At 40.9% G+C, this 27,354-nt stretch overlaps 1 protein-coding gene across 6 annotated transcripts in view; it reads left to right on the forward strand.

Annotated features, from left to right (window-relative positions):
* The window catches only part of EML1 (EMAP like 1), a 186,124-nt gene that overhangs the window by 101,184 nt on the left and 57,586 nt on the right, over positions 1-27,354 (forward strand). For all 6 annotated transcript variants that reach the window (XM_026012562.2, XM_072762293.1, XM_072762292.1 and 3 more), the window contains exons 2-3: positions 7,509-7,691; positions 22,283-22,418. In XM_026012562.2, the coding sequence (XP_025868347.1) occupies positions 7,509-7,691; positions 22,283-22,418 (319 nt within the window). The remainder of the gene's footprint in view (positions 1-7,508; positions 7,692-22,282; positions 22,419-27,354) is intronic.

The following is a 27,354-nucleotide window of genomic DNA, read 5'->3' on the forward strand; positions in this document are numbered from 1 at the left end:
CTTATCTCCCTTGGACTCTCAAAAAAGTTATTTTATTTTTTATGTTAAAGTCCAACAAATCTGCTTTTTGGAGACAATTCTATATATTTTGATACAGTGTAGATTTGAGTAATTGCTACCACTGTCAGGATACAGAACATTTCCATCTTTCCCCAGAACTTCCTAGTGCTGTGCCCTCATCCCAACCCTTGGCCAGCCCTGATCTGTGCTCCTTCACTAGTTTTGTCTTTTGGAGACTGTCACCTAAGTGGAATGAGCCAGTGTGCAACCTTCGGAGTCTGGCTTCCTGCACTCAGGATAGAACCTGAAGATCCACCCAAACCACTATATCAATAGTTCTTTCCTTTTTATTATTCTGTGGATTACCACAGCTTATCCATTCATCAGTCAAAGGACATTTGAGTTGTTTCCAGTTTTTACCAAATATGAATAGAGCTGCTCTCAACTTTGTACAAGCTTTCTATGAATGTAGGTGTCATTTCTCTAGGAAGCATTTGGGGATTGCTAGGTCATAAGCTATGTGTATAAGAAACAGCAAAACTGCCTTGCAGAGTGAGCGTACCATCTTCTGTGCCCACCAGCAATGTAAGAGAGTTTCACATGCCCTCTATTCTGGCTGCATCTTGTTTTGTTGGTATTTTTGTATTTTATCCATTCTAGTAGCTGTGTAGTGGTATCTCATTGTGGTTTGAATTTGCATTTCTCTAATGGCCAGGGACACTGAACATCACTTTCATGTACCTGTTTGCCATTTGGTAAAGTGTCTGTTCAACTCCTTTGTCTATTTTTTTTAATTCATGAGAGATACACACAGAGAGAGGCAGAGACACAGGCAGAAGGAGAAGTAGGCTCCCTACTGGGAGCCCGATGTGGGACCCGATCCCAGGACCCCAGGATCATGACCTGAGCTGAAGGCAGATGCTCAACCACTGAGCCACCCAGGTGCGCTCTTTTGCTTTTTTTTTTTATTTTATTTTATTTATTCATGAGAGACAGATTGAGAGAGGCAGAGATACAGGCTGAGGGAGAAGCAGGCTCCATGCAGGGAGCCCGACATGGGACTCCATCCCGGGACTCCAGAACCACACCCTGGGCCGAAGGCAGGCGCTAAACTGCTGAGCCACCCAGGGATCCCCGTCCCTTTTGCCTATTTTTAACTTGGGTTGTTTGTGTTCTCACTGTTGGGTTTTAAAAGTTGTTTATATGTCTCCATCCATAGGCAGAGACAGAAAGACATAATCACCAGGATTCCCAACTGAAACAGTATGAATCCTCTATTCGGAGCATAGAGGTTGAAGTTTGTAGTTCTTAGAAGGCGAGGAGTGTGTGAAAAGGTCATTTGCAAATTTGTACCTCAAGTTTGATTTCTTTAGAGAGATAGGTCTGTGATATATTTTATAAAAGAGTTATGCAGTTTTTTCTTCATAAGATCTTAACACTTTTACATGTATGTGAATGCTTGATGAGTTCTCTTGGTTGTTGGGTGTTCTCTCAGAAATGCCATAGACACACTCAAACGATATCTGTGTGTATGTTACCTAGTATGTTGATAGAACCTGAATTTATGAGCATGGCAGATTTATATCCAGGAAGCGGAAATTACAAAATGGTAGATTTCAGTGTCGAAGCCTGTGATTATCTGAGTATTCCTTATGTTTCCCTGTTTCCATGTTTTTGTTTCAAGTGTTTCCATTGCCTGAATGCCATTCTTCTTGCTTTCCACATAGATGATTTTATGCTCACTTATCACTTTATATATTCCTTAATTACATAACATATCAAATTGTCTTAAAATTTTGTGGACATGTGTCTTCTCTACTATACAGAGAGCTTTTGAAGGGTGATAACTGCATTAATCCAGTCATCTTCGTATCCCCTGCAGCTAATTTGATGCATGCTTCATAAGAGATACACATTTACCCAACTATTCATTCATTTACCAAATATTTATTGAGTTCCTAGTAGGTGTTACATAGTGGGACGGATGGTAGAGCAGTAGACCAGCAGAAAAAATGTCTGCTGTGATGAAGTTTACGTTTTATTGATGTTTCCAGAGAGCCAGCTTCTGATTTCATTCATTCTCTTCATTGTTTGTGTATATTTTATCCCATTGGTTTCATCTTTTTGTTATTTCCCTTCTTTCTACTTGATTTTGGTTTAATTTGCTCATCTTTTTCTAGTTAATTAATGTGAAAGCTGAGAATCATTGATTTGAGAATTCTTTCCTCTCCTAATAAAGAGATTTTAAAGCTATTAGTTTTACTCAAAGACCTCCTTTGCTGCAACCCACACTTTTGATATATCTTCACTGTCATTCAGTTAAAAATATTTTCTAATTTCTTCTGTGATGTGGTCTTTAACTTAATGATTATTTAAGAGTGTTGTTTGGGGCTCCCAGGTAGCTTAGTCACTTGGGCATCTGACTCTTGGTTTCTACTCAGGTCATGATCTCAGGGTCATGCGATAGAGTCCTGTGTCAGGCTCTATACTCCTCACTGAGTCTGCTTGTCCCTCTCCCTCTCCTCCTCCCCCACTGACACTTGCTCTTTCTCAAATAAATGAATGAATAAAACCTTTAAAGAAAAAAGAAGCATGTTATTTAATTTATAAGTACTAGGAGTTTTCATAGTTCTCTTGTTATTTTTGATGTCTAATTTAATGCCTAATTTAGTGCCACTGTTCTAAAACAGCATACTCTTTTAGACTTTAACTTTATTCAGGTCTGTTTTTTTGGTCCAGAACATAATGTATCCCGGTAAATGTACCATGTGCACTGCCATTGTTGAGTGTAGCTGTCTATACATATCCAGGAAGTCAAAGTGGCTTGTAATGCTGTTCAAACTTTGTTTCTTTACTGATTTATTAAATTAATTGTCCTATCATTAGCTGAGATAGGAATGATAAAATCTTCAGGAATAATTGTGGAATTGTCTACTTCCCACTTTAATTCTATTTTTGCTTCATATGTTTTAAGCCTCTATTATTATGATTGTCTTGTCTTTCTGATAAATTGATCCTTTTTTTCATTATGAAATGGTGCTCTTTATCTGTGGTAGTACATTTTATTTGATATCTATGTTATCTTATTATTAATATTGGCACTCTAGCCTTCTTATGCTTCCTGTTTGCATGCTGTGTCTTTTTCTGCATTCATTTACTTTCAACCTATGTCTTTGTATTTAAAGTGTGTATTTTGTAGACAGCAGATAGTTGGGCCTTGCTTTTTTTCCCCCTGACATTCTTGGACTTTTAATTGATGTGTTGTTGTTTTTAAAGATTTATTTATTTATTTTAGAGAGAGAATGACTGTGGGGGTCTGGAGGGAAGGGCAGAGGGAGAGGGAGAGAGAGAATCTCAAGCAGACTCCTTACTGAGCATGGAGTCTGACACTGGGCTCAATCCCAGGACCCTGAAAGCACAACCTGAGCTGAAATAAAGAGTTAGACTCAACCAACTGAGCCACCCAGCCACCCCTTAATTGGTGTGTTTAATGCAATTATTGCTTTAATGTAACATTTAATGTAATTATTGCTGTGTTAGGTTTGAGTTTATCATTTAATTTTTTTTCTATTTGTTTGCTTTCTGTTCCTCTCTCCTTCTTTTCCCTCCTTTGGATTATTTGAATATAGAATTTCAATTTAATATTTCTGTTTTTTTTTATAGCTATACTTATTTGCATTATTCTCTAGTAGCTCCTTAGGGATTACAATATACATCTTGAACTTTTCACAGGTCCTTTACAGTTAATAATGTATAATATTAAAATCTTACATAAAATATTAAAACTTCATAGATCCATATCTTCCCCATTTTATGTTATGATAGTTGTATGTATTACCTGTACATGCCTTATGAATCCCATCACACAGTGTTATAATTTTCATCTTCAACAGTTTAAAGGCTTATAAGAATATTAACAGGAAAATGTAAAGAGAAAAAAAGTCTTGAACACATTCAGGTATTTATTACTTCCAGTGCTCTTCCTTCTTTCCTTAGTGTCTGAGTTTCTTTTTTTTTAAGATTATTTATTTATTTATTCATGATAGACACAGAGAGAGAGAGAGGCACAGACACAGGCAGAGGGAGAAGCAGTCTCCATGCTGGAAGCCCGATGTGGGACTCGATCCTGGGACTCCAGGATCACGCCCCGGGCCAAAGGCAGGCACTAAACCGCTGAGCCACCCAGGGGTCCCCTCTGAGTTTCCATCTTATATAATTTCCCTTTATCCTGAAGAACTTTCTTTGGTACTTCTTGTAATGTAGAGCTTCTGGCAATGAATTATTTCAGTTTACATTTATCTTTTTTTCATTTTTATTTTTTTCTTTGCCTTCACTGCCAGAGGGTATATTTGCTGGATATAGAATTCTGGATTGAAATTGTTTTCATTCAGTACTTTACAGATGCTCCACTATCTTCCACTCTGCAGGGTCCTTCCCCAGGACCAGTTTGCTCTTGCTGTCTTCAATATGTATACTTAATCTGATTTTCAACAGTTTAATTGTGAAATACCTTGAGATGGGGTTCTTTGTGTTTATTTTGTTTGGTGTTTATTAAGCATTTATGTTGTTTTACATTTCTACCTTCATCACATTAAGGTATTTGGGGCCTTTATAGTTCAGATATTTTTTGCTGCCTTGTTCTCCTTCTTTTTATATTTCAATGTAATATATGCTGGAGTGTTTGAGAGCCTCTAAGAAATCCCCAAGAGACTTGGTTAATTTTTTTTTCTCAGTTCTTTTCTCTGTGTTTTTCACCCTGGACACTTCCTCTGCTCAATGCTCAGCTTTCCTTGTCTTTTCTCCAACACGGCCATGCAGCTGTATCCAGTCAGTGAACCTGTAACTTCAGAAATTGTATTTTTCAGTTCTAGAACTTCCACTTGGTTCATTTTTTTATTGTTTCTCTCTCTCTGCCAATACTTCCCACTTCTCTGTTGAAATATTCATTCATTGGAAATATCTCATTTTCTTTGTTAGTTCCAATATTTTGTTCATTTTGGAGTTGGACTCAATGTATTTTCTTTTCTCTTGAGACTGTGTTCCATTTCTTGATTCTTAGCATGTTAAGCAATTTTGGATTATATCCTGGGCATTACGAATGTAAGTTGTGGGGATTTTGTATTCTATTACTTTCCTCTGAGAAGTATCCTTTCCTTCATCGTAGTGGCTACTTTCCTTGGCTGGACTTGAACTGCAAACTACTTCTTGGGCCTCTAATCTGAGTTTCGATCTTCTGCTGTTAGCTGAGATACTTGAGCCTGTTCCATGAGTGTGATTGCCAGGTCAGGCAGGGCTGAAATAGGCAGAATTTGGGACTCTCCCTCTGGTGTCGTCCCTCCTGTGATTTCCCCACTTTCTAGTGTTCACAGTTTTTGGACTTCACTTCCTGGCTTTCTGAGGATAAAAATGGCAACAGGGTTTCCCGCATGCACCCTCACCCCCACTGTGTACCACTTAGGTCTGGCTAAAAGCCATGCAAAAGGGATTTACTTGTCTGTTTTTCCAAGTGAGTGTATATTCCCCACCAGAGTCTATATACCTGCGTCTCTGCTGCAGTACCTTCAAGTAGTTGTTTTCTGGTATAATTTCCAGGCTTAAAATTGCCTTCTACGGGCAGGACAGGGAGGGTGGTACAGTCCAAAAGGGGTCTGTCATATGTGGAAGCAGAAGCAACTCCATGATGCTCACATTTTAGCTGGGAGATAAGAGAGCATTGGAGCACAGTAATGCCGTGGAAGAAAGAAATAAAGTTGAGGTGATCCTAGTAAGGTTGTAAGGAAGTTTCTCTGAAGAGCTCAGTTTGAGTTGACACTAAAAGAACAGAAGAATTTGATCATGCAAAAAGTTTGTTGAGAAGTATTTCAAGTAGGGGCACCTGGGTGGCTCAGTCAGTTGAGCATCTAACTGCTGAATTCGGCTCAGATCATGATGTCAGGGTCATGGGACTGAGCCCCTGCATTGGGCTCCATGCTGAGTGTAGAACCTGCTTAAGATTCTCTCTCTCTCTCTCCCTCTTCCTATGCTCCTCACCTGCCTCTCTCAAAAAAGAAGAAAAAGAAAAGAGAGAAAGAAAAAGAAATGTTTTAAGTAAAGGCAACAGCAGATACCAGAGCTCTCAGGGCAGTTGAAAGAGGTCAGTATGGCTGAAGCACTGAGAGTGAAAGGAGGAATGATGTGAAATGAGTTTCAGAGGCAAGAAGACTGTGTGGGACCCTGGAGGGCTTGATAAGGAATTGGTGACTAGCAACTCTATATGAGAGATTAGGATTGCCATGGCTGTAAGGGAATAGTCACCAAACAGATTTGACCACTTGTGTTGCTTTGTCAGAGTAGCCAGACCTTAGCAGGCATGACTGTTAGTGTAAGTCTTGGTTGTTGTTTTTTTTTTTTTTTAATGAAGTAACAAAATTTATTTATATGGTCTTATGGTCCTCATTACAGCTTTTATAACATTGCAATCTATCATATTTTGACTAACAAGGAAGATCGTCCATAATTATCTGAAGAGGCTATTAAAATATTTCCTCCGTTCCCTACTATATGTCAGCATGAGACCAAATTTTCTTCATATATTTCAACAAAAATAACATATCACAGCAGATTGAATGCATAAACAATTCCAGTTATTTTCTAATATGTCATACATTAAAGAAAAATTTTGAATATTCAGTATTTTCTTTTTTAAAATTTTTTTGTTTTTTAAAAACAAAATGTTAACATGTAATGTTTTCGTTATTTTTAAATAAGTCATGATTAAATATTTATAAAATGCCTGTTTTAATTCTCAATATGGAAGATATTGATGGACATAATTTACACAAACAAAGGCTATTTGTGGTCCTCAGTAATTGTTGCTGATGTAAAGGAGTCCTGAGACCAAAGCATTTGATAACTGCTGTGTTAAAGCTATTTTACCTGAGAAAGATAATACATTAAGCCAGTAGTTTTAACTTTAACTCCACAGTGAAATCATGTAGAAAGCTTTTTATTTCTGAGTTTTTATTTAAATTCCAGGTAGTTAACTTATAGTGTGTAATACTGGTTTCAGGAGATAGTGTAGGCCTGTGATTATCTGACCATCCCATCAGCTAGCATCTGTGGCACAAAAGCTAGAAGGCCACGCAGTGGATTTCTGCTATGCGGGAGAAGTTGAAGTGGGTGCACCCCACCCCACCCCAGTTTTGAGGTCTCTGACATCATGAGCAAGACTATGTTGCCCTGTATCTGGAATAGTATAATGGCAAATAAAACCACAGATAAAAAGAAATGAAAAGCACAAACAGAATGAAAAGACTGTAGCAGAATGAGGCGGAGCAGTTCTAGGTAGTAAAAAGCTGCCCCATGGTTTCTGCGTAAGAGCAGTCGCCTTCCGTTTATAAATCTTGTTATGAAAAAAAATTTTTTTTAAATAAATCTTGTTATGTTTTAGCAATGTGCTCGCGCGTGGGTGTCGGTCTGATTTCTCTGGGGAGCACGGAAGAGTCACTGGTTCCTCTCCTTTGGTTTAGATGACAGCGCTTCGGCTGCCAGTAGCATGGAGGTGACCGACCGCATTGCCTCCCTGGAGCAGCGCGTCCAGATGCAGGAAGATGACATCCAGCTGCTCAAGTCGGCGCTGGCGGACGTGGTTCGGCGGCTGAACATCACTGAGGAGCAGCAGGCTGTGCTGAACAGGAAAGGACCTACCAAAGGTGGGCACCTTAGATGTGCAGGAGCCCGGGGCCACCTGCTCGCGTTGCAGGTGTTTGCCCTGACAGAGGCCCCCCGCCCCCCGCACCGACAAAGACCGGAGACTGCGAACATCGGGGAGCTGCTCCCAGCCCTGCCCGAATCATCACACGAGGCAGGCCTGTGGGGCTTGATGTTAGTGAATTGTCCAGCCCCGGGGGGGTGCGTACACCTGTAGGTGATCGGTAAATGCTCGGAACCATCCAGAGTGGACTGTGGGGAACAATTGTTCATCAAGTTTAGAATGGAGGTGGCTTGTGAGGGAGAACCTAGGACAAAAGAACCCCACAATCTTTGGATGCCTGGAGGCTGTCCCACCTGGAAACTTTTTGATAGCTCTCCTCTCTTGCACTGTACGCGGCTCACGCTACCGTTCAGTTCAGCCCGGCCAGGAGATAGTTATGCTGAGCCACAGTGAAGCTCTGAGCCAAGGGCCCCAGTGGGGAGAAGGCCCTTCTCCAGGAGTCCAGAACGCCCACGTTCATCACTAACTGCCCCCCTTGTAACTAGTAAGCTCCTCCCTCCTGGGCACAGCCTCCTGTTTCTTTCTTTCTTTCTTTCTTTCTTTCTTTCTTTCTTTCTTTCTTTCTTTCTTTCTTTCTTTCTTTCTTTCTTCTTTCTTCTTTCTTGATTTTATTTATTTATTCATGAGAGAGAGAGAGAGAGAGGCAGAGACACAGGCAGAGGGAGAAGCAGGCTCCATTCAGGGAGCCCGACGTGGGACTCGATCCCGGGACTCCAGGATCACGCCCTGGGCTGAAGGCGGCGCTAAACCGCTGAGCCACCCGGGCTTCTTTTGACTCTCCTGCTCTGCCCAGGAAAACGTAGCTTAACTACATAATTCTGTACCTAGTGGGTTTCTGGCGAATTTAAATCATCATTTCATTTCCCCCATGGCGCCCTATGTGTGAAACGTCAAAAAAGCAATATTTGTGTTTTAAATAACTTTGTAGTGACCTTCTTCTTAAAATTTGGAAGTACAACGCCTCGTAAAAGCTTCTATCCTGCTAGGCATAGTCGACGTATACTTTCAACCCATATACATTGCTCATTTTTTTTGCCAGGATTTCTGCTCCTTGTGGCTAACTTTAGAAAATAGAATTCATCTTGGCTGTTAAATTCCTTTGGTTAAAACATTTGAGTTCACACTAGCATGTAAATGTCCCTTTAAAATTAGCTTTTTTTTTTTTTTTTTGGTTGTTTGGAGTTAACAAATTATTTCACAGTTACCATGTTTTTCTTGGAGTCAGGAGAGGGTACTGTCTGATGTTGCATATGTTACTTTTTTCTCAAGTACTTGGCTACATTTTCACATATCTGTGGAAAGAAATCTATTTCTTTGTCCTTCTGGGTAATTATCACCAGCTCCATGTGAGATATACATGCAAGGCAATGTCTGCAGATTCGTCTCATTTTTATGAGTGTGATTGACACACAGTGTTACACGGTTTCAGGTGTGCAGCATAGTGATTGAACATCTCTATGTGCCCTGCTCACCACAAGTGTAGCTGCCATCTGTTACCATGTAGCACTACCTCTAGAATAATCGTATTTATTTATTTACAAGACTTTATTTATTTATCTGAGACACAGAGCACAAGCAGGGGGAGAGGCAGAGGGAGAGGGAGAAGCTGACTCCCTGCCGAGCAGGGAGCCTGATGCGGGACTCGATCCCAAGACCCTGAGATCAGGACCCAAGCTGAAGTCAGATGCTTAACTGACTGAACCACCCAGGCGCCCCTTGAATAATCCTTTTGAATCATGTTTTCTTCTTCTCCTTAAGTTACAGTGATTAGGAAATTTTAAATAGAAACCAGGTTATTTTAGGTATTCTTGATCTACTCAGCTCTCCAAAAATAAAACCGATGACTACTCTACCCTAAAGGGTACATTCTGAGCTGTTGCTTCATATAAAATGTCAGACTTCCAAAACTTATGTTTAAAAAAAAAAATGAAGGAAAAAATAATACAAGAGACCTGCCAAGGGGTTTTCTTTTCCTGGTTAAGAGTAGAGTTTGGTTTTCAGGAAACTTCCTCTAAGAGAATAATTTGTTTTCATAGTGAATTCGATGTTTCTGTATAATATTCTTTTAATAAGTAAAAGTAAATCAGCATGATAGCCTGGGAGTCACCCCAAGATATAGAATAGAGATTGTAAGAAAGCTGGTGAGCGGGCTGGCATCCCTGGATGGAAAGGGCCATGGTTTTCCCCAAGCAGTTAATTACAGGACAGTGAAGGCAGAGGTGGGGAGGGGGAGGAGGGGGCAGAGGGGGCCTGTCAGAAGCCCTGGTATCTGCTCCCCTTCTGGAGAGGGTCATGTGGGTGCATATGCATCTCTAGCTGGAGAGCTGGCCCTTGGTCCAGTAGCTGTGGCTCAGTTGGGGGATCTTTCAGACAAGATGGATTGGAGGCAAGCCTCCTTTGGCTGTAAAAGATCACATTATTATTATTATTATTATTATTATTATTATTATATAATATATATCATTTCTAATAATTATTATAATTCTAATAATTATTATAATTCTAATAATTATTATTAAAGATTTTATTTATTCATTTGAGAGAAAGAGCATGAGCAGGGGGAGTGGGAGAGAGAGAAGCAGACTCCCTACTGAGCAGGGAGCCCAATGTGGGACTCGATCCCAGGACCCCAAGATCATGACCTGAGCCAAAGGCAGACGCTTCACCGACTAAACCACTTAGGTATCCCAAGGCCACATTATTATCACTTTACGTTATTTTGGCTGCCGTCCTGATACAGACTTGAAGTAGACGGGACACAGGGCATTCTGATTTTTAAACACTAAGTGTTGTCAGAGAAGCTTTGGGTTCAGTGTTTTGAGTTTTGGGCACATATGTTTGTGCTGCTTGCTCAGAGACAGGAATGGTTGTGCCATCATGAACAGGCCACACTGGTAGATGGTGAGCTTTCAAAGTGCTCAGGATGGTTCAGGTCAAGGTAAGGGCATGGTGGGTGCTATGTCTATGCCGCAGTCAACCCTGCCTAGTAGACAGCAGGGTCTACCCAGTGGCCCCAGTGTTGCCTCTGAGGCCTTATATCAGGATTCTAATCCCCTTCCATGACAGTACTTCACTTACTTGAAGAAAGTTATCGTGACCTCTCAGCTTTGACTTACTTTATTATCATCTGTATCACTTCAGTAGCATAACAGTGAGGACTGCAGTCTCTGGAAAGATAATTCACTAACAGATCGAGTTCATGGCTTCCTGAGACAGGGGGAAGATTGTGGCCAACCTATCACCTATCAAATGCTGGGCCCATGGACATAGAGTTTATCTAGAGGGAGCTATGTCTCAGATCTCTTTTCCTTGGCAACATTCTCCTGTCCCCAGGATTTTTAACCAGTCTCCACCTAAGCTCCCCAAACTTTGTTACTCTTTTTTTTTAAGATTTTATTTATTTATTTGACAGAGAGAACGGAAGCACAAGTAGGGAGAATGACAGAGGGAGAGGGAGAAGCAGATTCCCCGTGGAGCAGGGAACCCGATGCGGGACTCGATCCCAGGACCCCAGGATCATGACCTGAACTGAAGGCAGATGCATAACCAGTAGAGCCACCCAGGTGCCCCTAAACTTTGTTATTCCTGTTCCCTTTTGCCTTTGGCTTTTTTTTTTTTTAAATATTGAGAGCTGGTTGCCCTGTCATGCATCTTAACTCTAGAGAACCTCAGCCTGCAAAGTTTGCTTTCCTTTTGTTAGATTGACTTTCAGATGAGGAGATTTGGCGTGCTGAGCTTGGGTTGCCAGATCGTGGAGAAAGGAGAATCAGATAGTTTGTGAAGGCACATATTTAAAAATTTCTTGGTAATATTAAAGTATTTTCGGTGATGTGGTTGGAGCGGGCTAGCAGAATGCAGCGAGAAGATCCCCTTATATATCGCTGTTGTGGGTGTAGATACAGGAGAGTGCTTCACAAAGAAGAGTTCGTGGCCACATCATGCAGATTGGAGGATAAATGGATAGAAAGGAATGGAGGGAATGCAAGCTATAGGGACATGGCCAGAAATCTGCAACACTTCATATGCTTGAATACGGTGTCATCTTTTAAAAATGTTTGTGTTATCAGTAACAGCAGGGAAAGTGCCTGTGCATTGCATTAAGAGTCAAAAGCAAGATATAAAACTGTATATACTGTGTGATTCAAGTAAACAGACAAAATCTGTGCAAAAAGACTAGAAGTATACCAAGAGTTATCATTGATTGGTGGTGGTGGGTTTTTTTTTTTTTCCCTGAGTGGTAAAATTGCGATTTTTTCTTTTTTTATACTTTTTAGTTGGTTTCTAAATATTCCCTGGAGTACTAAGCAGAAGAAACTTGGATTTTAAAAATGTGTGTCTCTTACCCTGATCTTCACTGCACTGAGAAAAACAGCAGGGCTCAGAGCAAATGTCCGGAGGCTGGAGTTGGCTTGCATGTGTTCTCAAGAAGACAAGGAATCATGGTTTGGAGTGCAGTTCATAATAAGCCCATTGTATACATGCATGACTAATTTCCATTTCAGTGCTAGGAGAGTGCTATAAAATCTTAATGTAAAATGTAGATTAAAATATAGTCATTGTCCCATGTATCTGGGATTGTCTGCTTTGTTATGCATTAACGAGCGAATAATTCGTATTTATCCTTTTAAATTTTGCCTGTGTGTTCCGACTGTAATCTGGCAGCTTGCGTGTTGCAAACTTGATAACCCTTTGGCGGACTTTTTTTATGGGTTATAATCAGAACCCTATTAAATAACAGATCAGAGAATTACTAAAAATGACCAAAATCTTCTGGTAGAGATGCTCATATGCAAGTGGGTCCTGCCGTTCCCGGACATCAAAACCTTCTAGTCTCAGGACTTAGCCTCCGAGACTGCTGTTGTAAGCAGGCTAGAGATCGCCCTTCAGTAGTCTCTGCTACATTGACATTTGCTCCTGATATTCAGAATGATTCTTGTAGCTACCATTTATTGATTGGCTGGACATCGCAATAAATCTTTGGGATATGTGAGCCCGTTTCACCTCTCCACAGTTCTTTGAGGTAGCTGATATCATGCCCATTTTACAGATGAGAAAACAACAACCTCTAGGAGATTGGATCATTTACCCTAGGTTACGTAAATCCGGGACTGGCCCCCAGGGCCTGGCTGGACATGCCTTCTTTCCACCATCCATGTTGCTTTGCTTAGCAGTATTATTTAAATTCAGATTACTCAAATCAAACCAAATACTTAGGAAAGGAATAACCGAAGAACTTGAAATGAGGCCTCTCTTCTCAAGGTTTAACTTGATTTGCAAAATGTCACAAATGTTGTAGATCCCATTTGGCACATGATCATGTGAAATATTATGTATGGTCCCTTCACAAATTTTATTAGAGAGGGACAACTAACAAATTGAATTTGAAGGTCTCTGCAAGGAATGAAAATAACAAATAATTAGTTCTTTATCCTGGTTTAACTACAACGAGAGAACAGTTTGTGTCCCTCTCTCCCCTACACTGTGCTTTCTCCTTGTCTTGCTCCTTACAAACAGTCCTATTACAGAAAATAACTTTGGGGGTTTTTTTTAGATGGAACACACTGTAGTTTCTCTCACTTTTCCCATAAATTGCCATCCCCGGTTTAGACAGGCATTATTTAGTGAATTATGGAGATGGTTTACTAGATACATTCAGTTTCCCAGATTGTATGAAGGGTTATATTTAAACTTTATATTATGATGGAGCGCCTGGCTGGCTCAGTCGATTAAGCATCTGACTCTTGATTTCGGCTCAAGTCAGGATCTCAGGGTTGTGAGATCAAGCCCCACAGCAGGCCGTGCCCTCAGCGTGGAATCTGCTTGAGATTCTCTCTCCCTCTCCTTTTGCCCCTCTCCATCCCCCTCTCTGAAATAAATAAATAAAATCTTCAAAAAAATAAAAAAAAACTTTATATTATGAAATGTTCAAATGTATATAAAAGTAGAAAGAAAAATACCTTTTATTTTTTACTTGGCTTCATGATCTATCAACATGTTGCCAGTTTTGTTTTATTTATTATCCCCCCTATGATTTAGTTCCCTCACCCCATTAGGATTATTTTAAGGTAAATCCAAAACATTGTATCATTTTATCTATAAATATGTCAGCATATATTTCTTTTTTTTTTTTTTTAAGATTTTATTTATCTATTCGTGAGAGACACAGAGAGAGAAAGGGGCAGAGACACGGCAGAGAGCGAAGCAGGCTCCATGCAGGGAGCCTGACGTGGGACTCGATCCTGGGTCTCCAGGATCATGCCCTGGGCCGAAGGCGGCGGTAAACCACTGGGCCACCAGGGCATCCCGTCAGTATATATTACTAAGATATAAGGACTCTCCCTTTAAAAAATCCATAATACCCTTATCACAAATTGATCATTAAAAATTAACTTCTTAATACTGTGTCAGCGTTCAGATTTTTCCAGTTTTCTAATAACTAACTTCTTTATAGCAGCCTATTGAGATACAGTTCACAGAACATAAAATTCACTCTTTCAAACTGTACAAAACATTGGTTTTTAGTATGTTCACAAAGTTGTACAGCCATCCCCACTCTCTAATTTCAGAACATTGTCATCACCCCAAAAGATAGCCCATACCCATTATAGCATTTCATGTCCCCCTTGCCCCCCGTCCCCCAACCATCAATCTACTGACTCTGCGGATGTGACTGTTGTGGACATTTTGTATAAAAGGAATCATGCAGTCTGGGGCCTTCTGCCGCTGTCTTCTCTCACTTAGCATGTCTTCAAGGTACATCCGTGCCATAGCAGGTGTCGATACGTCATTCCTTCTGACGGCTGAATAATACTCCGTTGCACAGAGATGCAACATCCTGTTCATCTGTTCATCAGTTGATGGACACTTGGGTTGTTAATAAATGATTTTTCATAATCAGTTCATTAATGTCCTTTCTGCCCATATATATTTCCATTATATTGACTCTTCAGCCTTGTAGGATTCTTATATTACCAGACCCATGCCCCAGAATTCAAATAACCCATGATACCAGGGTTAGCCTCATCTGACCGCCAATGCTATATTAAAACTTGATTCATGTGTAGTCTGATCATTTTAAGACCTTTTTAAAATTATGTAAGAGGAGTTAGAATTTTAATCTGCTGTAAGTCCTTGGGCTTCTGGCACAGCAGATAAAAGTGATGTATCCGCACACTGTTTGGGACCTTGCTCTTCTCACTGCGGCGTAGAGACATCTCCCTTACTCCTCTCCCAGCGCACCCTGGAGGGAGGAGCCCCACAGTCTGCTCACCCAGTCCCTGTGGGTGGTCTTTGGCTTTACAGCTGATGCTGCAGTGCTTGAGCATGTGCATGTGGCATTTTTGCATTGTTGCCAGTGTGTCTTAGACAGATTCCTAGAAACAGGACTGCTCGTCGGAGGATGAGAGCATGTGTGACTTTGCCAGGTGTCAGCAACAGGATCTTCCACGCTACTTAAGTAATTACCCACTTTGTCTTACAGCTAAGCAGATGCAGTGTGCCTCCTCCAGTTTCAAACGTGGACATCTTGTACATTTTGAAATGGATAATTAGAGGGTCTTGATCGAGGGTCCTGAATTCAAGCCCCACGTTGGGCTCCACACTGGGTGTAGACCCTACTAAAATTAAATTAAATTAAATTAAATTAAATTAAATTAAATTAAATTAAATTAAAAAAACATGAAACCTATAAATAGATTCCTTCCAGTTGGGGCACCGGGGTGGCTCAGTTGGTTGAGCAGCCAACTCTTTTTCTTTTCTTTTTTTTTAAAGATTTTATTTATTCATGAAGACATACAGAGAGAGAGGAGAGAGAGAGAGAGGCAGACACACAGGCAGAGGGAGAAGCAGGCTCCATGCAGGGAGCCTGATGTAGGACTCGATCCCCGGTTCCCAGGATCACACCCTGGACTGAAGGCAGCGCTAAACTGCTGAGCCACTCGGGCTGCCCCAAGTAGCCAACTCTTGATCTCAGCTCAGGTCATGATCTCGGGGTCATGAGATCAAGCCCCTCAGCAGGCTCTGTGCTGGGCGTGGAGTCTGCTTGGGATTCTCTCTCTTTTTCTCTAAAAAACCAAAATTAAATAAATGGATAATTAGGAATTCTAGAGTCACATGGCCAGATATGCTAAAATTAGACTTTGGATTTCTACACATAACCACATACATGTCACGCTTTGCATAATTAAATTTCTTCTGAAATCTAATAGGAAATTCTAAAATTCTACTTATCAGATATTGCACATTGAGTTGTTACTATGATGTGAGTGAAAAGGGCTGCTTGGTCTTTAGGTTGTAACTCATAATAATAAGCATTGGTAGGTTGGACTTGCTAGACTCAAATTTCTATATTTCAAAACTGTAGTTTTGAAAATATGTCATCATGGATAGTACTTCTTTTTTTTTTCTTCAAAGATTTTTTTTACTTATTTATTTGAGAGAGCACAAGTGGGAGGAAGGGCAGATGGAGAATCAGACTCCACTCTGAGCAGGGAGCCTGACATGGGACTTGATCCCAGGACTCCAGGATCATGCCCTGGGCTGAAGGCGGTGCTAAACCGCTGAGCCACCCGGGCTGCCCCATTGTGAATGTTTTAGACCTAAGATTGCAAATAACTTTTCTTAGAGCCTAAGATTTTTAGTTACTGTGCCTTGGAGTCATTTTGCAGGAAATTTAACTCTTGGCAGTTTCTTGAGGACCTTCTATTAAATAGTAAACCAAGGAACTACTGGCCTTAAATCCTCCCCGTATAGCAAGACCAAGGGCCTGTCCCCTTCAGCCCTGGGGCTCAGCTCCCTGGTGCACGGTTGGGTCTCTCTATGAACTTACTCTGGGTGGCAAAGTCATAGAAACTCAGAACACTCTTCCCACACGAATTAAGATCAGATTTCAGGGTGGGAAGAGACATCCCTAGAGCACATTTGGACTAAAATTGAAGCCTGAGGTCACACTGCCTGTCGGGGACACACTGGTTCTAGTGCCCTGGCCCTTATGCCCAGACCTGAGGTCCTACCCCTACGTCCCCTGTGTCCCTCACTTTGCCAAGCACGAGTAAGAGGACCCTCTGGGGTCTTCCTCGGCTCCTCCTGTGTCTGCTGGACGTGGCTGAGGGCACTTGCAGGTCCGATCCCCCTGCAGGTGCCTCTAACCATAACTGAAACACTACACCACACTAACTCTTCTCACACCACATCCCAGGGGCTCGATTGCACCCTGATGTCCAAAAGCATCTGGTCATCTGGGTGTAGCCGTGGATAATAGCTCCCGCCTCTCGCGGCCCTCTGCATCCCAGACACACTGCGGACAGCTCCCCACTCCTCATTCCAGATCCTCCCAGCAGCCCTGCAGACTGGGTGCTCTTGGCCTTCCTTTACAAAGAAGCCAGGGCTCGGAAAGGTAGGGACTTCTCTGAGGCCCTGTAGTGAGCCGACCCGAGAGTGAGGCCGCCCTGTCTGATCTGCTCATTCCTCTGCTTCTCAGTCTCCCTTGAGATCTGAGATTCCGACCGTCCTGGTAGCGCTCCAGTGAGTGCGTTCTAAACACATACCATTTATCATTCACTCTCCTTTTATTTGAGAAATTCTTCTTTCGTGCGACGTGTCTCTGTGTTGCCCCTAGGAACAATTAAAATGTCATTTAAAAAAAAATCCCTTTTATGAACCAGAAGAATGTCTCATATCTTAGTGTCATGTGGAAGTAAAGGAGTCATTTATCTTTGCACCTGATGAGCGGGAAATTGTGTTTGAACCTTTCCCTGTGCTATTTCTTGTCGGTTTTAAAGATCGCTTGTCTGAAAATGACTCATTATAGCCGCTCTTATGTCCTCCCGTGCTCACGATCCAGGCTGGTGCTTGTTCACGCTGGACCTTAGGAGGTATTTTTTTCTTCCAGAATTTTCCCTGTATGGTGGCCGCCTTTCTTCCTTGCGTGGCTAATCATGTCTAGACATGGAAACTGAGGTTACCTGCTGAGGTGTGTCATGTGCAAAATAAGCACTTAGTAGGCACATTGCTGGCAGTGGTGGTGCTGCTGCTGACGTCAGTGGCGACAAAACCCCAAGGACGTTATCCAGCTGGGTGCATAGCACTGAGGTCTCTGCGACTTCCTGTCACTCTGAGGGGGGTCACCATGCCCCGGCCCCATCGTCTGTTTTCCTTTCCTGATTTCTCTTCAGAATTTTAAGAATTCTGTGTGCTTTTGATGATGCTCTAGTACAGCTTAATAGACAAGATCTGTCACCCCCTGTGGGGAGCCTGCCACGTGCAGTTGGCCTTTTCATGAGCTTCCAGAGCCCTGGGTGCCCTTTATGGAGAAGGACAGAACTAGGTTATTATGAGACTGAATTTTGAAATTATGACGCAAGAAAACATAAAAAGTTCATAGTGACTCAGAAATGCTAACATAACGCCTTCTCTTGGTATCAGGACTTTTTGTTTGTTTGTTTGTTTGTTTGTTTGTTTTTTAAGATTTTATTTATTCATGAAAGACACAGAGAGAGAGAGAGGCAGAGACACAGGCAGAGGGAGAAGCAGGCTCCATGCGGGGAGCCCAATGCGGGACTCGATCCCAGGACCCCGGGATCATGCTAGTGGGCAGGTGCCCCGGAGGTGGGGAAACACAGAGCACGGGAGGTGGCGGGAGGTGTGGTGCTCTGGCTGGGGGTAGTGCCTGTGCCCTTTGCCATCTTCTATCACATTTGAAAAAAGAGGGAAGCCTGGCTCCCCTGCCTTAGGGATTAGAAAGTTTTGGGGTGTTAAAGACTTGGCATTCAGGGGCAGCCCAGGTGGCTCAGCAGTTTAGTGCCACCTTCGGCCCAGGGTGTGATCCTGGAGACCCGGGATCGAGTCACACGTTTGGCTCCCTGCATGGAGCCTGCTTCTCCCTCTGCCTCTCTCTCTCTGTGTCTCTCATGAATAAATAAATAATTAAAATCTTTAAAAAACAAACAAAAAAAAACCCCTTGGCATTCTGTGCAGTTTTGTCATTGTCTTTAAGAACCTAAATTGAGGCTGGTTTAATTCTGTGATGCACAAAATAAATTCTCCTGGCATTTCAAATAAATTCTGCTAGCATTTCAAATAATTTTTTTGATTTCAAAATCGTGTTAGGTTTACAGAGAAGTTGCGAGGATGGTACAGACAGTCCCCATCTACCCCACACCCAGTTTCTCCTGTGATTGACATTTTACATTAGTATGCCACAATGATGACATTTTTAAGAAATTTTTATCTTTTTAAAAGATTTATTTATTTGAGAGAGAGAGAGAGAGAGAACATGATGGGGCAGGGCAGACGGAGAGGGAGAGAATCTCAAGCAAACTCCACGCTTAACATAGAGCCCGAATCAGGGCTCCCTCCCATGACCCTGAGGTCACGACCTGAGCTGAAATCAAGAGTCAGATGCTTAATCATCTGCACCACCCAGGAGTTCTGGTGATACTTTTTTTTTTTTTTTTTTTTTTTTTTACTTGGAGGCTCACTTTATTTGGATTTCCTTTGTTTATCCCTGGCATCCTTTTTCTGTTGTCCCAGGATCTCATCCAGGATTACATTCGGTCATCCTGTTTCCCGAGGCTCCTCTATCCTGACATTTTCTCAGATTTTCCTTGTTTCTGATGACCTTGACAGTATTGAGGAGCCCTGATCAGATAATCCATTGTCCTTCAACTTGGGTGTGCTGAGTAGGTCCCGGGTCCAGGGAGGAAGACTGTAGAGGTACAGTGCATTTCCGTCACATCCTATCCAGGGTACGAACTGTTGACATGACTCATCACCGTGACGCTGGCCTGGATAGAGTTTGCCAGGCTTGTCCACATTGGCGTGACTTCCCCGTCCCACCTCCACACTGGACTGTGCAGAAGGCAGTCGCTGTGCTGCCCACACTCATGGAGTAGAGGACTGCGCTCTGCCTCCTTTCTTTTTTAAACATTTTGTTTATTTATTTGATATATAGAGAGAGAACACAAGCAGGGGGAGTGGCAGAGGAAAAGGGAGAAGCAGGCTCCCCACTGAGCAGGGAGCCCAATCTGGGGCTCGATCCCAGGACCTGAGCAAAGGCAGATGCTTCACCAGCTGAGCCACCCAGGTGCCTCTGTGCTCCACGTCCTTGAGGATGAAGTACCTACATACATTATCTGGAATTTGCACAGGAGATGTATCTTTTCTTGCCCATTTAATCATTTACTCAGTAATTACATCAGCATAGACTCGTGGATATTTTATACTCTGGGCTCTAATCCAGTGCTACTTTATGTATTTTGTTGCTGAAATTGTCCAGCTCCGCTACCGGGGGAGCTCTTTCAGTTGACTCCTGGGTTCCTTTGCCTTGGCCCCATCAGCATAGGGTTTGGGGTTCTTTTGAGCACTTCCTTAATCTCTGGCAGTAAAGATACTCTAAGCTCAAGTACGTGCCCTGCCCCTACCCCAGGTTAGGGCAATTCCCTCAAGAAGTCCTTGTTCTTTTGTTGTTATGGGATCGTGTTATAAACTAGGATTTGGGTGCTGGGTGTGTCATTGTTTACAGTACCCTCAGAAGGCAGAGCTAAGAAATGTGTTTATACTGGGGCTCCCGGGTGATTCAGTTAAGCGTCCGATTCTTGGTTTCAGCTCAGGTCATGATCTCATGGGTCATGATCTCATGACGTGGGATCGAGCCCTACGTCAGTCTCCCCACTCAGTGGAAAATCTGCTTGAGGATTCTTGCCCTCTGCCCCTCCCCCACTCATGCACACTCTCTCGTTCTAAAATAAATAAATAAATAAATCTTAAAAAATAAGAAATGTGTTTATATTAACCCATGTTTACATACATAGATATAATTTTCTATCTGTAGCTATATTAGGCTCAACATTGCTTGTACTGAGGTCTCCTACCCCCTGGCTCATTCAGCAACCCGCCCCTCCCGACCCTTGCATGTCTGTAGCCTCCTTGTGCAACAGCGAGAAGCCTGGTCCCCACCATCCTCCATGCTGTTACTTAATTGTTCACTGTTAGGGTTCATGATAGTGGTTTCAGAGGTGTTGACCATGCCCTGTGGGAAACAACGTTACACACCCAAGCACAGTGCTTAGATGCGCGCACCTTCCCGCCTGCCCCCTTCCATGAGGTTATAGCACATACTTGTAGTATAGTTTGATTCTTTTATCCCTCATGGGTTCCCCCATCCCCTGATTTTTGTTTTCATACATTAAAGTTCATTCTTTGTGCTCTAAGAGTGTGTAGGTTTTGACAGATGCACAGCGTCACATAGCCACCATACAGCATCATACAGAATCCTTTTACCACCCTGCTCTGGCGCCTTACCTATTCGGTCCCTTACCCTCACCTGGCCAACCTCTGGCAACCACCGATCTGGTTTTTGTCTCTGTAATTTTGCCTTTTATGGAATGTCATATAAATGGAATCTTACAGAATGTAGCCTTTCAGCCTGGCTGCTTTCGCTGAGCAGCATGGGTTTAAGGCTCATCCTTGTCCTTGCGTGGATTGCTTCCCTGCTTTTTTTTTTTTCCCCCCCTGAATCATATTCCATTGTCTGGTTGTTTATCCACTCACCAATTAAAGGACATCTTGGTTGGTTCCAATTTTTTATAATTATGAATAAAACTGCTATAAATATTAAATGCAGGTTTTATGTAGACATAAGTTTTCAAATAGTGGATTAAATACCTAACGTCACACAATGACTTGGATCATACTGTAAGACTATATTTAGCAACCGTCAAACTGTCTTCCAAAGTGGCTGCACCATTTTGCATTCCCACCAGCAATGAATGGGAGTCCCTGTTGCTCTGCATCCTGGCCAGCAATTGCTATTTTGTTTGTTTTTTGGATTTTAGCCACCCTAATAGGTGTATAGAGATATCTCATTATTGTTTTAATTTGCATTTCCCTAATGACAAAAGATGTTGAGCATCTTTTCATATGCTTATTTGCCATCTGTAGATCTTCTTTGGTGAAGTGTCTGTTCAGATCTTTTGCCCATTTTTTTAATTGGGCTGCTTGTGTTCTGACTGTGGAGTTTTAAGCATTCTTTTTTTATATTCCGTATACAGGTCCTTTATCAGATACGTGATTTGCAAATATCTTCTCCCAGTTCGTGGCTTGTCTTTTCATCCTTGTAACAATGTCTTTCACGGAGCAAACATTTTTATAATTTTAATGAAGTCCAAGCAATCTTTTTTTTTTTTCTTTCATAGATTGTGCTTTTGGTGTTGTATCTAAAAAGTCACCAAACCCAAGGTCACGTGGAGTTTTCTCCAATGTTTTCATCATCTAGAAGTTTTATAGTTTCGCACTTTACACTCGGGTCCTTGGTCCATTTTGAGTTAAGGGGCGTTAAGGGGTGAGGTTTTTGTCTAGGTTCATTGTTCCAGCACCTTGGTTGAAAATTTCTGCTGAATTCTCTTTGCACCTTTGCCAGTTCTGCCAGTATTTTAAAATTGATATCCTTTTCTATCATACCTGTCTTCAGTTCCATAAAAAGTTACGTTGACTGAGGGGAAAGTTCTGATTGCGTTTCTGCTTGTCTTACAGCAAGACCACTGGTACAGACCCTGCCTTTAAGGACCACTGTCAACAATGGCACCGTGTTACCAAAGAAACCTAGTGGCTCTCTACCATCCCCCTCCGGGGCCAGGAAAGAAACTGCTGTGCCAGCCGCAACCAAAAGGTAGGTACAGAGTGCCGGAACCCAACTTTCAAAGGGGTTTCATCTCAGATTTAAAATAAACATTGCCTTTTTATATGACACCTCTTAATTTCTTGTCTGAATTAAAACTTGTAAAAGTACAACATTTGGTGTGTTGCCCTCTCAGGATCTATATGAATTTATTATTCTGCTGTTTTTAGGCTAAATCTTACTGTCTTTGAAATCTCATTGGCTAACACCATGGTGTGCATTTTGTATTTTCTCTTAGAGTTCTCTTGAAAATACAAATGAGAGTGTCACCTGTGTAAAAATGAATATGCTCTTTAAAAAAAAAAGAAAAAAATGCTCTTCCCAACTTCATACTTGGCACAGAGCAAAATTCAGATTGCCATACCAACCTTAACTTTTTATCTATAAAATTCAGATAAGCTCCTACTTTTAAATGGTGCTTAACAGCAAAGTTCTAGATATTAATGTTGTCTGTCACATAGAGCATAGTTTGCTCTTAACATCTCTCTAATTTCATGATTGGGATATTAAAATTTTGTATCTTATATGCCAGGTCACTTTTCTAACTTTTTAGGCTCTAGAAAATTAAATACCTGATGGTGGTATAGTCTAGAAAACCTTAAAGAAATCCTTCTGCAGTGCTACCCCTGAACTTGTTATGAGCCCAACCATAGAAGCTATAGAGCTTATTATGGTACTAACTACCTACAGGGGCCAGGCCAGGGAGTACCTTTGACTACTTTCTATGATTTTGACTACTTTCATATGAGTGGAATCATAAAGTATTTATGTGTCCCTTTGTGACTACCTTATTTTACTTAGCATGATACGCTTTATGTCCATCCATATTGTAGCATATCCCAGGATTTCCTTATTTTTTAATAAGGTGCTCTGGGCCATGGTGGGGCCTCCATGGGGCTCGTATGCATTAGATCAGATGCTGGGTTGTGACTTCGATGAAGACATAGAGATCCCATCTTCTCTTTCAAATATGTAGCATTTATACCATCCCTCAACAAGCGAATTTGCATTGTATTTTTATCAGATAGAGCTTCATGTACTTACTGTTTGTGAATTTTAAGAAAATTGGTTTTGCAGGGCATTTTAAAACTTAAATGTTGAAATCCTTAGCCTCATTTCGTATCTGTCTAATACTTGCTTGAATCAATTATTTCTAATCAATGTAAAGTGACCTTCTGGATTCTAATTGGCAGCAGTGGATATGGACTATCTTTTTCTTTTTCCCGTCTAGATGTCGAAGACTGCCAAGGCTGACTTTATTTTAGGATTCAGATTGCCATCTGTTATAAAACACGTAACATTAAATTTATCATCTCAACCATTTTTAAGTGTACAATTCAGTAGTGTCAAGTACTGTTACACATTGCACAGCAGATCTCAAGAACTTTTTCATCTTTCTTCTGTTTCCTTTTAAAATTATTTATTTACATTTTAATTCTAGTATGGTTAACCCACAGTGTTATGTTGGTTTTGAGTGTACAGTATAGTGATTCAGCCATTCCATATGACACCCCGTGCCCATCCCAACAAGTGCCCTCCTTCGTCCCCATTACCTACTTCCCCCAGCCCCAACTCACCTCCCCTCTGGTGACCATCAGTTTGAAGAACTTTCTCATCTTGCAAAACCAAATCTGTCTACCCATCAAACAGTAATTCCTACCCCAAGCCCTTGGCAATCCCCTTCCTACATTCTGTTTCTATGATTTTGACTACTTTAGATACTTCATATGAGTGGAATCATAAAGTATTTATGTGTCCCTTTGTGACTACCTTATTTTACTTAGCATGATACACTTGATGTCCATCCATATTGTAGCATATCCCAGGATTTCCTTATTTTTTAAGGCTGCATAATACAGACGCATACACATACCCCACATTTTCTTTTTCCATCCAACTGTTAATGAACATTTGGTTTGTTTCCACCTCTTGGCTATTATAAATGATGCTACAATGAATATGGCTGTGCAAATAGCTCTTCAAAATCCTACTTTTAATTTTTTTGGGAATATATCCAGAAGTAGGATTGCTAAGTCATAAGATAATTTTATTTTTAATTTTTTGAGGAACTGCCATGCTGTTTTCCATAATGGCCACACCATTTTACATACCTACCAACAGTGCAAGGTTAGTGGGTTCTGATTTCTTCTCATCCTTGCCAAAAACTTGTTATTTTCTGTTCTTTTGCTAGTGGCCATCCTAATGGATATGAAATGCTATCTCATTGTGGTTTTGATTTGCATTTCTCATATGATAAGTGATATTGAGCATCCTTTTTTTAAAGTAATCTTTATGCCCCATATAGGACTCGAACTCATGAGTTCGTGATCATACCCCAAGATCAAGAGTCACATACTCTCTACTGACTGGCCAGCTGGGTACCTGGATATTGAGCATCTTTTTTATTTTTAATGTTTATTGGCCATTTGTGTATCTCCTTTGGAGAAATGTCTATTCAGGTCCTTTGCTCACTTTATTTATTTATTTATTTATTTATTTATTTATTTGAGAACACACAAGCAGAGGGAGGGGCAAAGGGAGAGGGAGAAGTGGACTCCCTGCTGAGCTGGGAGCCCAATGTGGGATCACAACCTGGGCCAAAGACAACACCCAACTGACTGAGCCATCCAGGTGCCCTTGTTGCCCATTTTTAATCAAATTATTTGTTTTTCTGTTATTGTTCTTAAACTGTAGAATTTCTTTATATATTTTGGATAGCGGCTCCATATTAGATATATGATTTGCAGATATTTCCTCCCATTACATAGATTGCCTTTTCACTCTATTAATTGTTTCCTTGATGCACAGAAAACTTTTAAGTGTGATGTAGTCCCAAGTGTCTATTTCTACTTTTGGTGCCATATCCAAAAAATCATTGATAAATGCAATATCCTGAAACTTTCCCTGTGTTTTCTTCTGGGAGTTTAATGATTTTAGGTCATGCATTTAGATCTTTAATCCCTTTTGAGTTCATTTTTGTGTATTGTCTAAGATAAGGGTTCATTCTTCTATGTGTGGATATTCAGTTTTCCCTATGCCATTCATTGAAAAAGACTGTCCTTTTGCTGTCCTGTGGTCATGGCTCCTTTGCTGAAAATCATTTGGCCACATACTCAAGGGTTTATTTCTGGGCTGTCTGTTCTGTTTCATTCATCTGTATTTGTCTCTGTGCTAATAAAGACACCTTACTAACTTCATTACTGTTACTTTGTAACCTGTTTTGAAATCAGGAAGTTTGAGGCCTCCAGCTTTGCTCTTCTTTTTCAAGGTTGTTTTGACTATTGGCTATATGGGGTCCCTCCAAATTCCTTTTAAATTTTAAGATTTTTTAAATTTCTGCAAAAAAAATCATTTTGATAGGGGATTTGTTGAATCTATAGATCATTTAGGGTAGTATAGACATTTTAACAATATTAGGTCTTCTAAGCCATGAAAATAAGATGTGTTTCCACTTATTTATGTCTTCTTTTGATTTCTTTTAGCAATGTTTCATAGTTTTCTGTGTAAAAGTCTTTCACTTCCTTGGTTAAATTTATTCCTGACTATTTTATCCTTTTTGATTCTGTACCAAATAGGATTTTTCCTTAATTTCCTTTCATTGTTGGTGTATAGGAATGCAACTGATTTTTGCCTGCAACTTTGCTAAAATTGTTTATTAGTTTAAAAATATTGTATGCATGGAATCTTTAGGGTTTTCTACATGTAAGATCATGTCATCTGCAAACACAGATAACTCTACTTCTCTCTTTCTAATGTCATTGCCTTTCATTTCTTTTTCTTATCTAATTGTGCTGGCTAGGATTTCCAGTACTGTGTTAAGCAGGAATGGTACAAATGGGTCTCCTTGCCTTGTTCCTGTTCTTAGAGGAAAAGCTTTTTGTCTTTCACTGTTACATATAGTGTTAGCTGTGAGCTTTTCCTATATGGCTTTTATTAGGTTAAGCTAATTTCCTTCTATTTCTAATTTGTTAAGAAATTTTTTTAAAAGACTTTATTCATGAGATACACACAGAAAGAGGCAGAGACATAGGCAGAGGGAGAAGCAGGTTCCCTGAAGGGACTCAGTCCCAGGACCCTGGGATCGTGACCCAAGCCAAAGGCAGACCTTCAACCACTGAACCACCGAGGTGCCCCTTTGTTGAGAGCTTTTAACATGAAAGAATGTTGAGTTTTGTTAAGTGCTTTTTCTGCATCAGTTAAGATAGTGATGTTATGTTAATGTGGTGTATTACGTTGATTTTCATATGTTGAACCATCCTTGTATTCCAGGTATCGATCTTAGTGGGCTGTGGTACATACAGTGGTGCCTTCTTACCCATGGTTTCACTTTCTACAGTTTCAGTTGCCCATGATCTACCTCAGTCCGGAAGCACATGACCCTCCTTCTGACATATCACCAGAAGGTCAATAGTAGCCTAACACTATGTCACAGTGCCCACCTCATTCATCTCACTTCATCCCATCACATAGGCATTTTATCGTGGCATAGGCATTTTATCGTGGATGAGTAGAGTATAATAAGATACTTTGAGAGACAGAGACCACATTCACATAGCTTTTATTACAGCAGATTGTTACAACTGTTCTATTTTATTATTAATTATGGTTGTTAATCTCTTACTGTGTCTAATTTATAAATTAAGCTTTATCATAGATATGTACATATAGGAAAAAACTGTATAAATAGAGTTTGGTACTATCCACAGTTTCAGGCTTCTACTGGGGGTCTTAGAACGTATACCCTGTGGATAAGGAGGGACTCCTGAAATCCTTTTAATATGTTGTTGAATTCAGTTTGATAGTATTTTTGTTGAGGATTTTTGCTTCAAGCTTTATCAGGGATATTGGTCTAGAGTTTTTCTTGTTTCATTGTCTGGTTTTGGTATCAGAGTAATGCTGGCCTCATAGAATGAGATAGGAAGAATTA

This window comes from Vulpes vulpes, chromosome 6, assembly GCF_048418805.1.
Source record: "Vulpes vulpes isolate BD-2025 chromosome 6, VulVul3, whole genome shotgun sequence".
In the NCBI taxonomy this organism is placed as follows: domain Eukaryota; kingdom Metazoa; phylum Chordata; class Mammalia; order Carnivora; family Canidae; genus Vulpes; species Vulpes vulpes.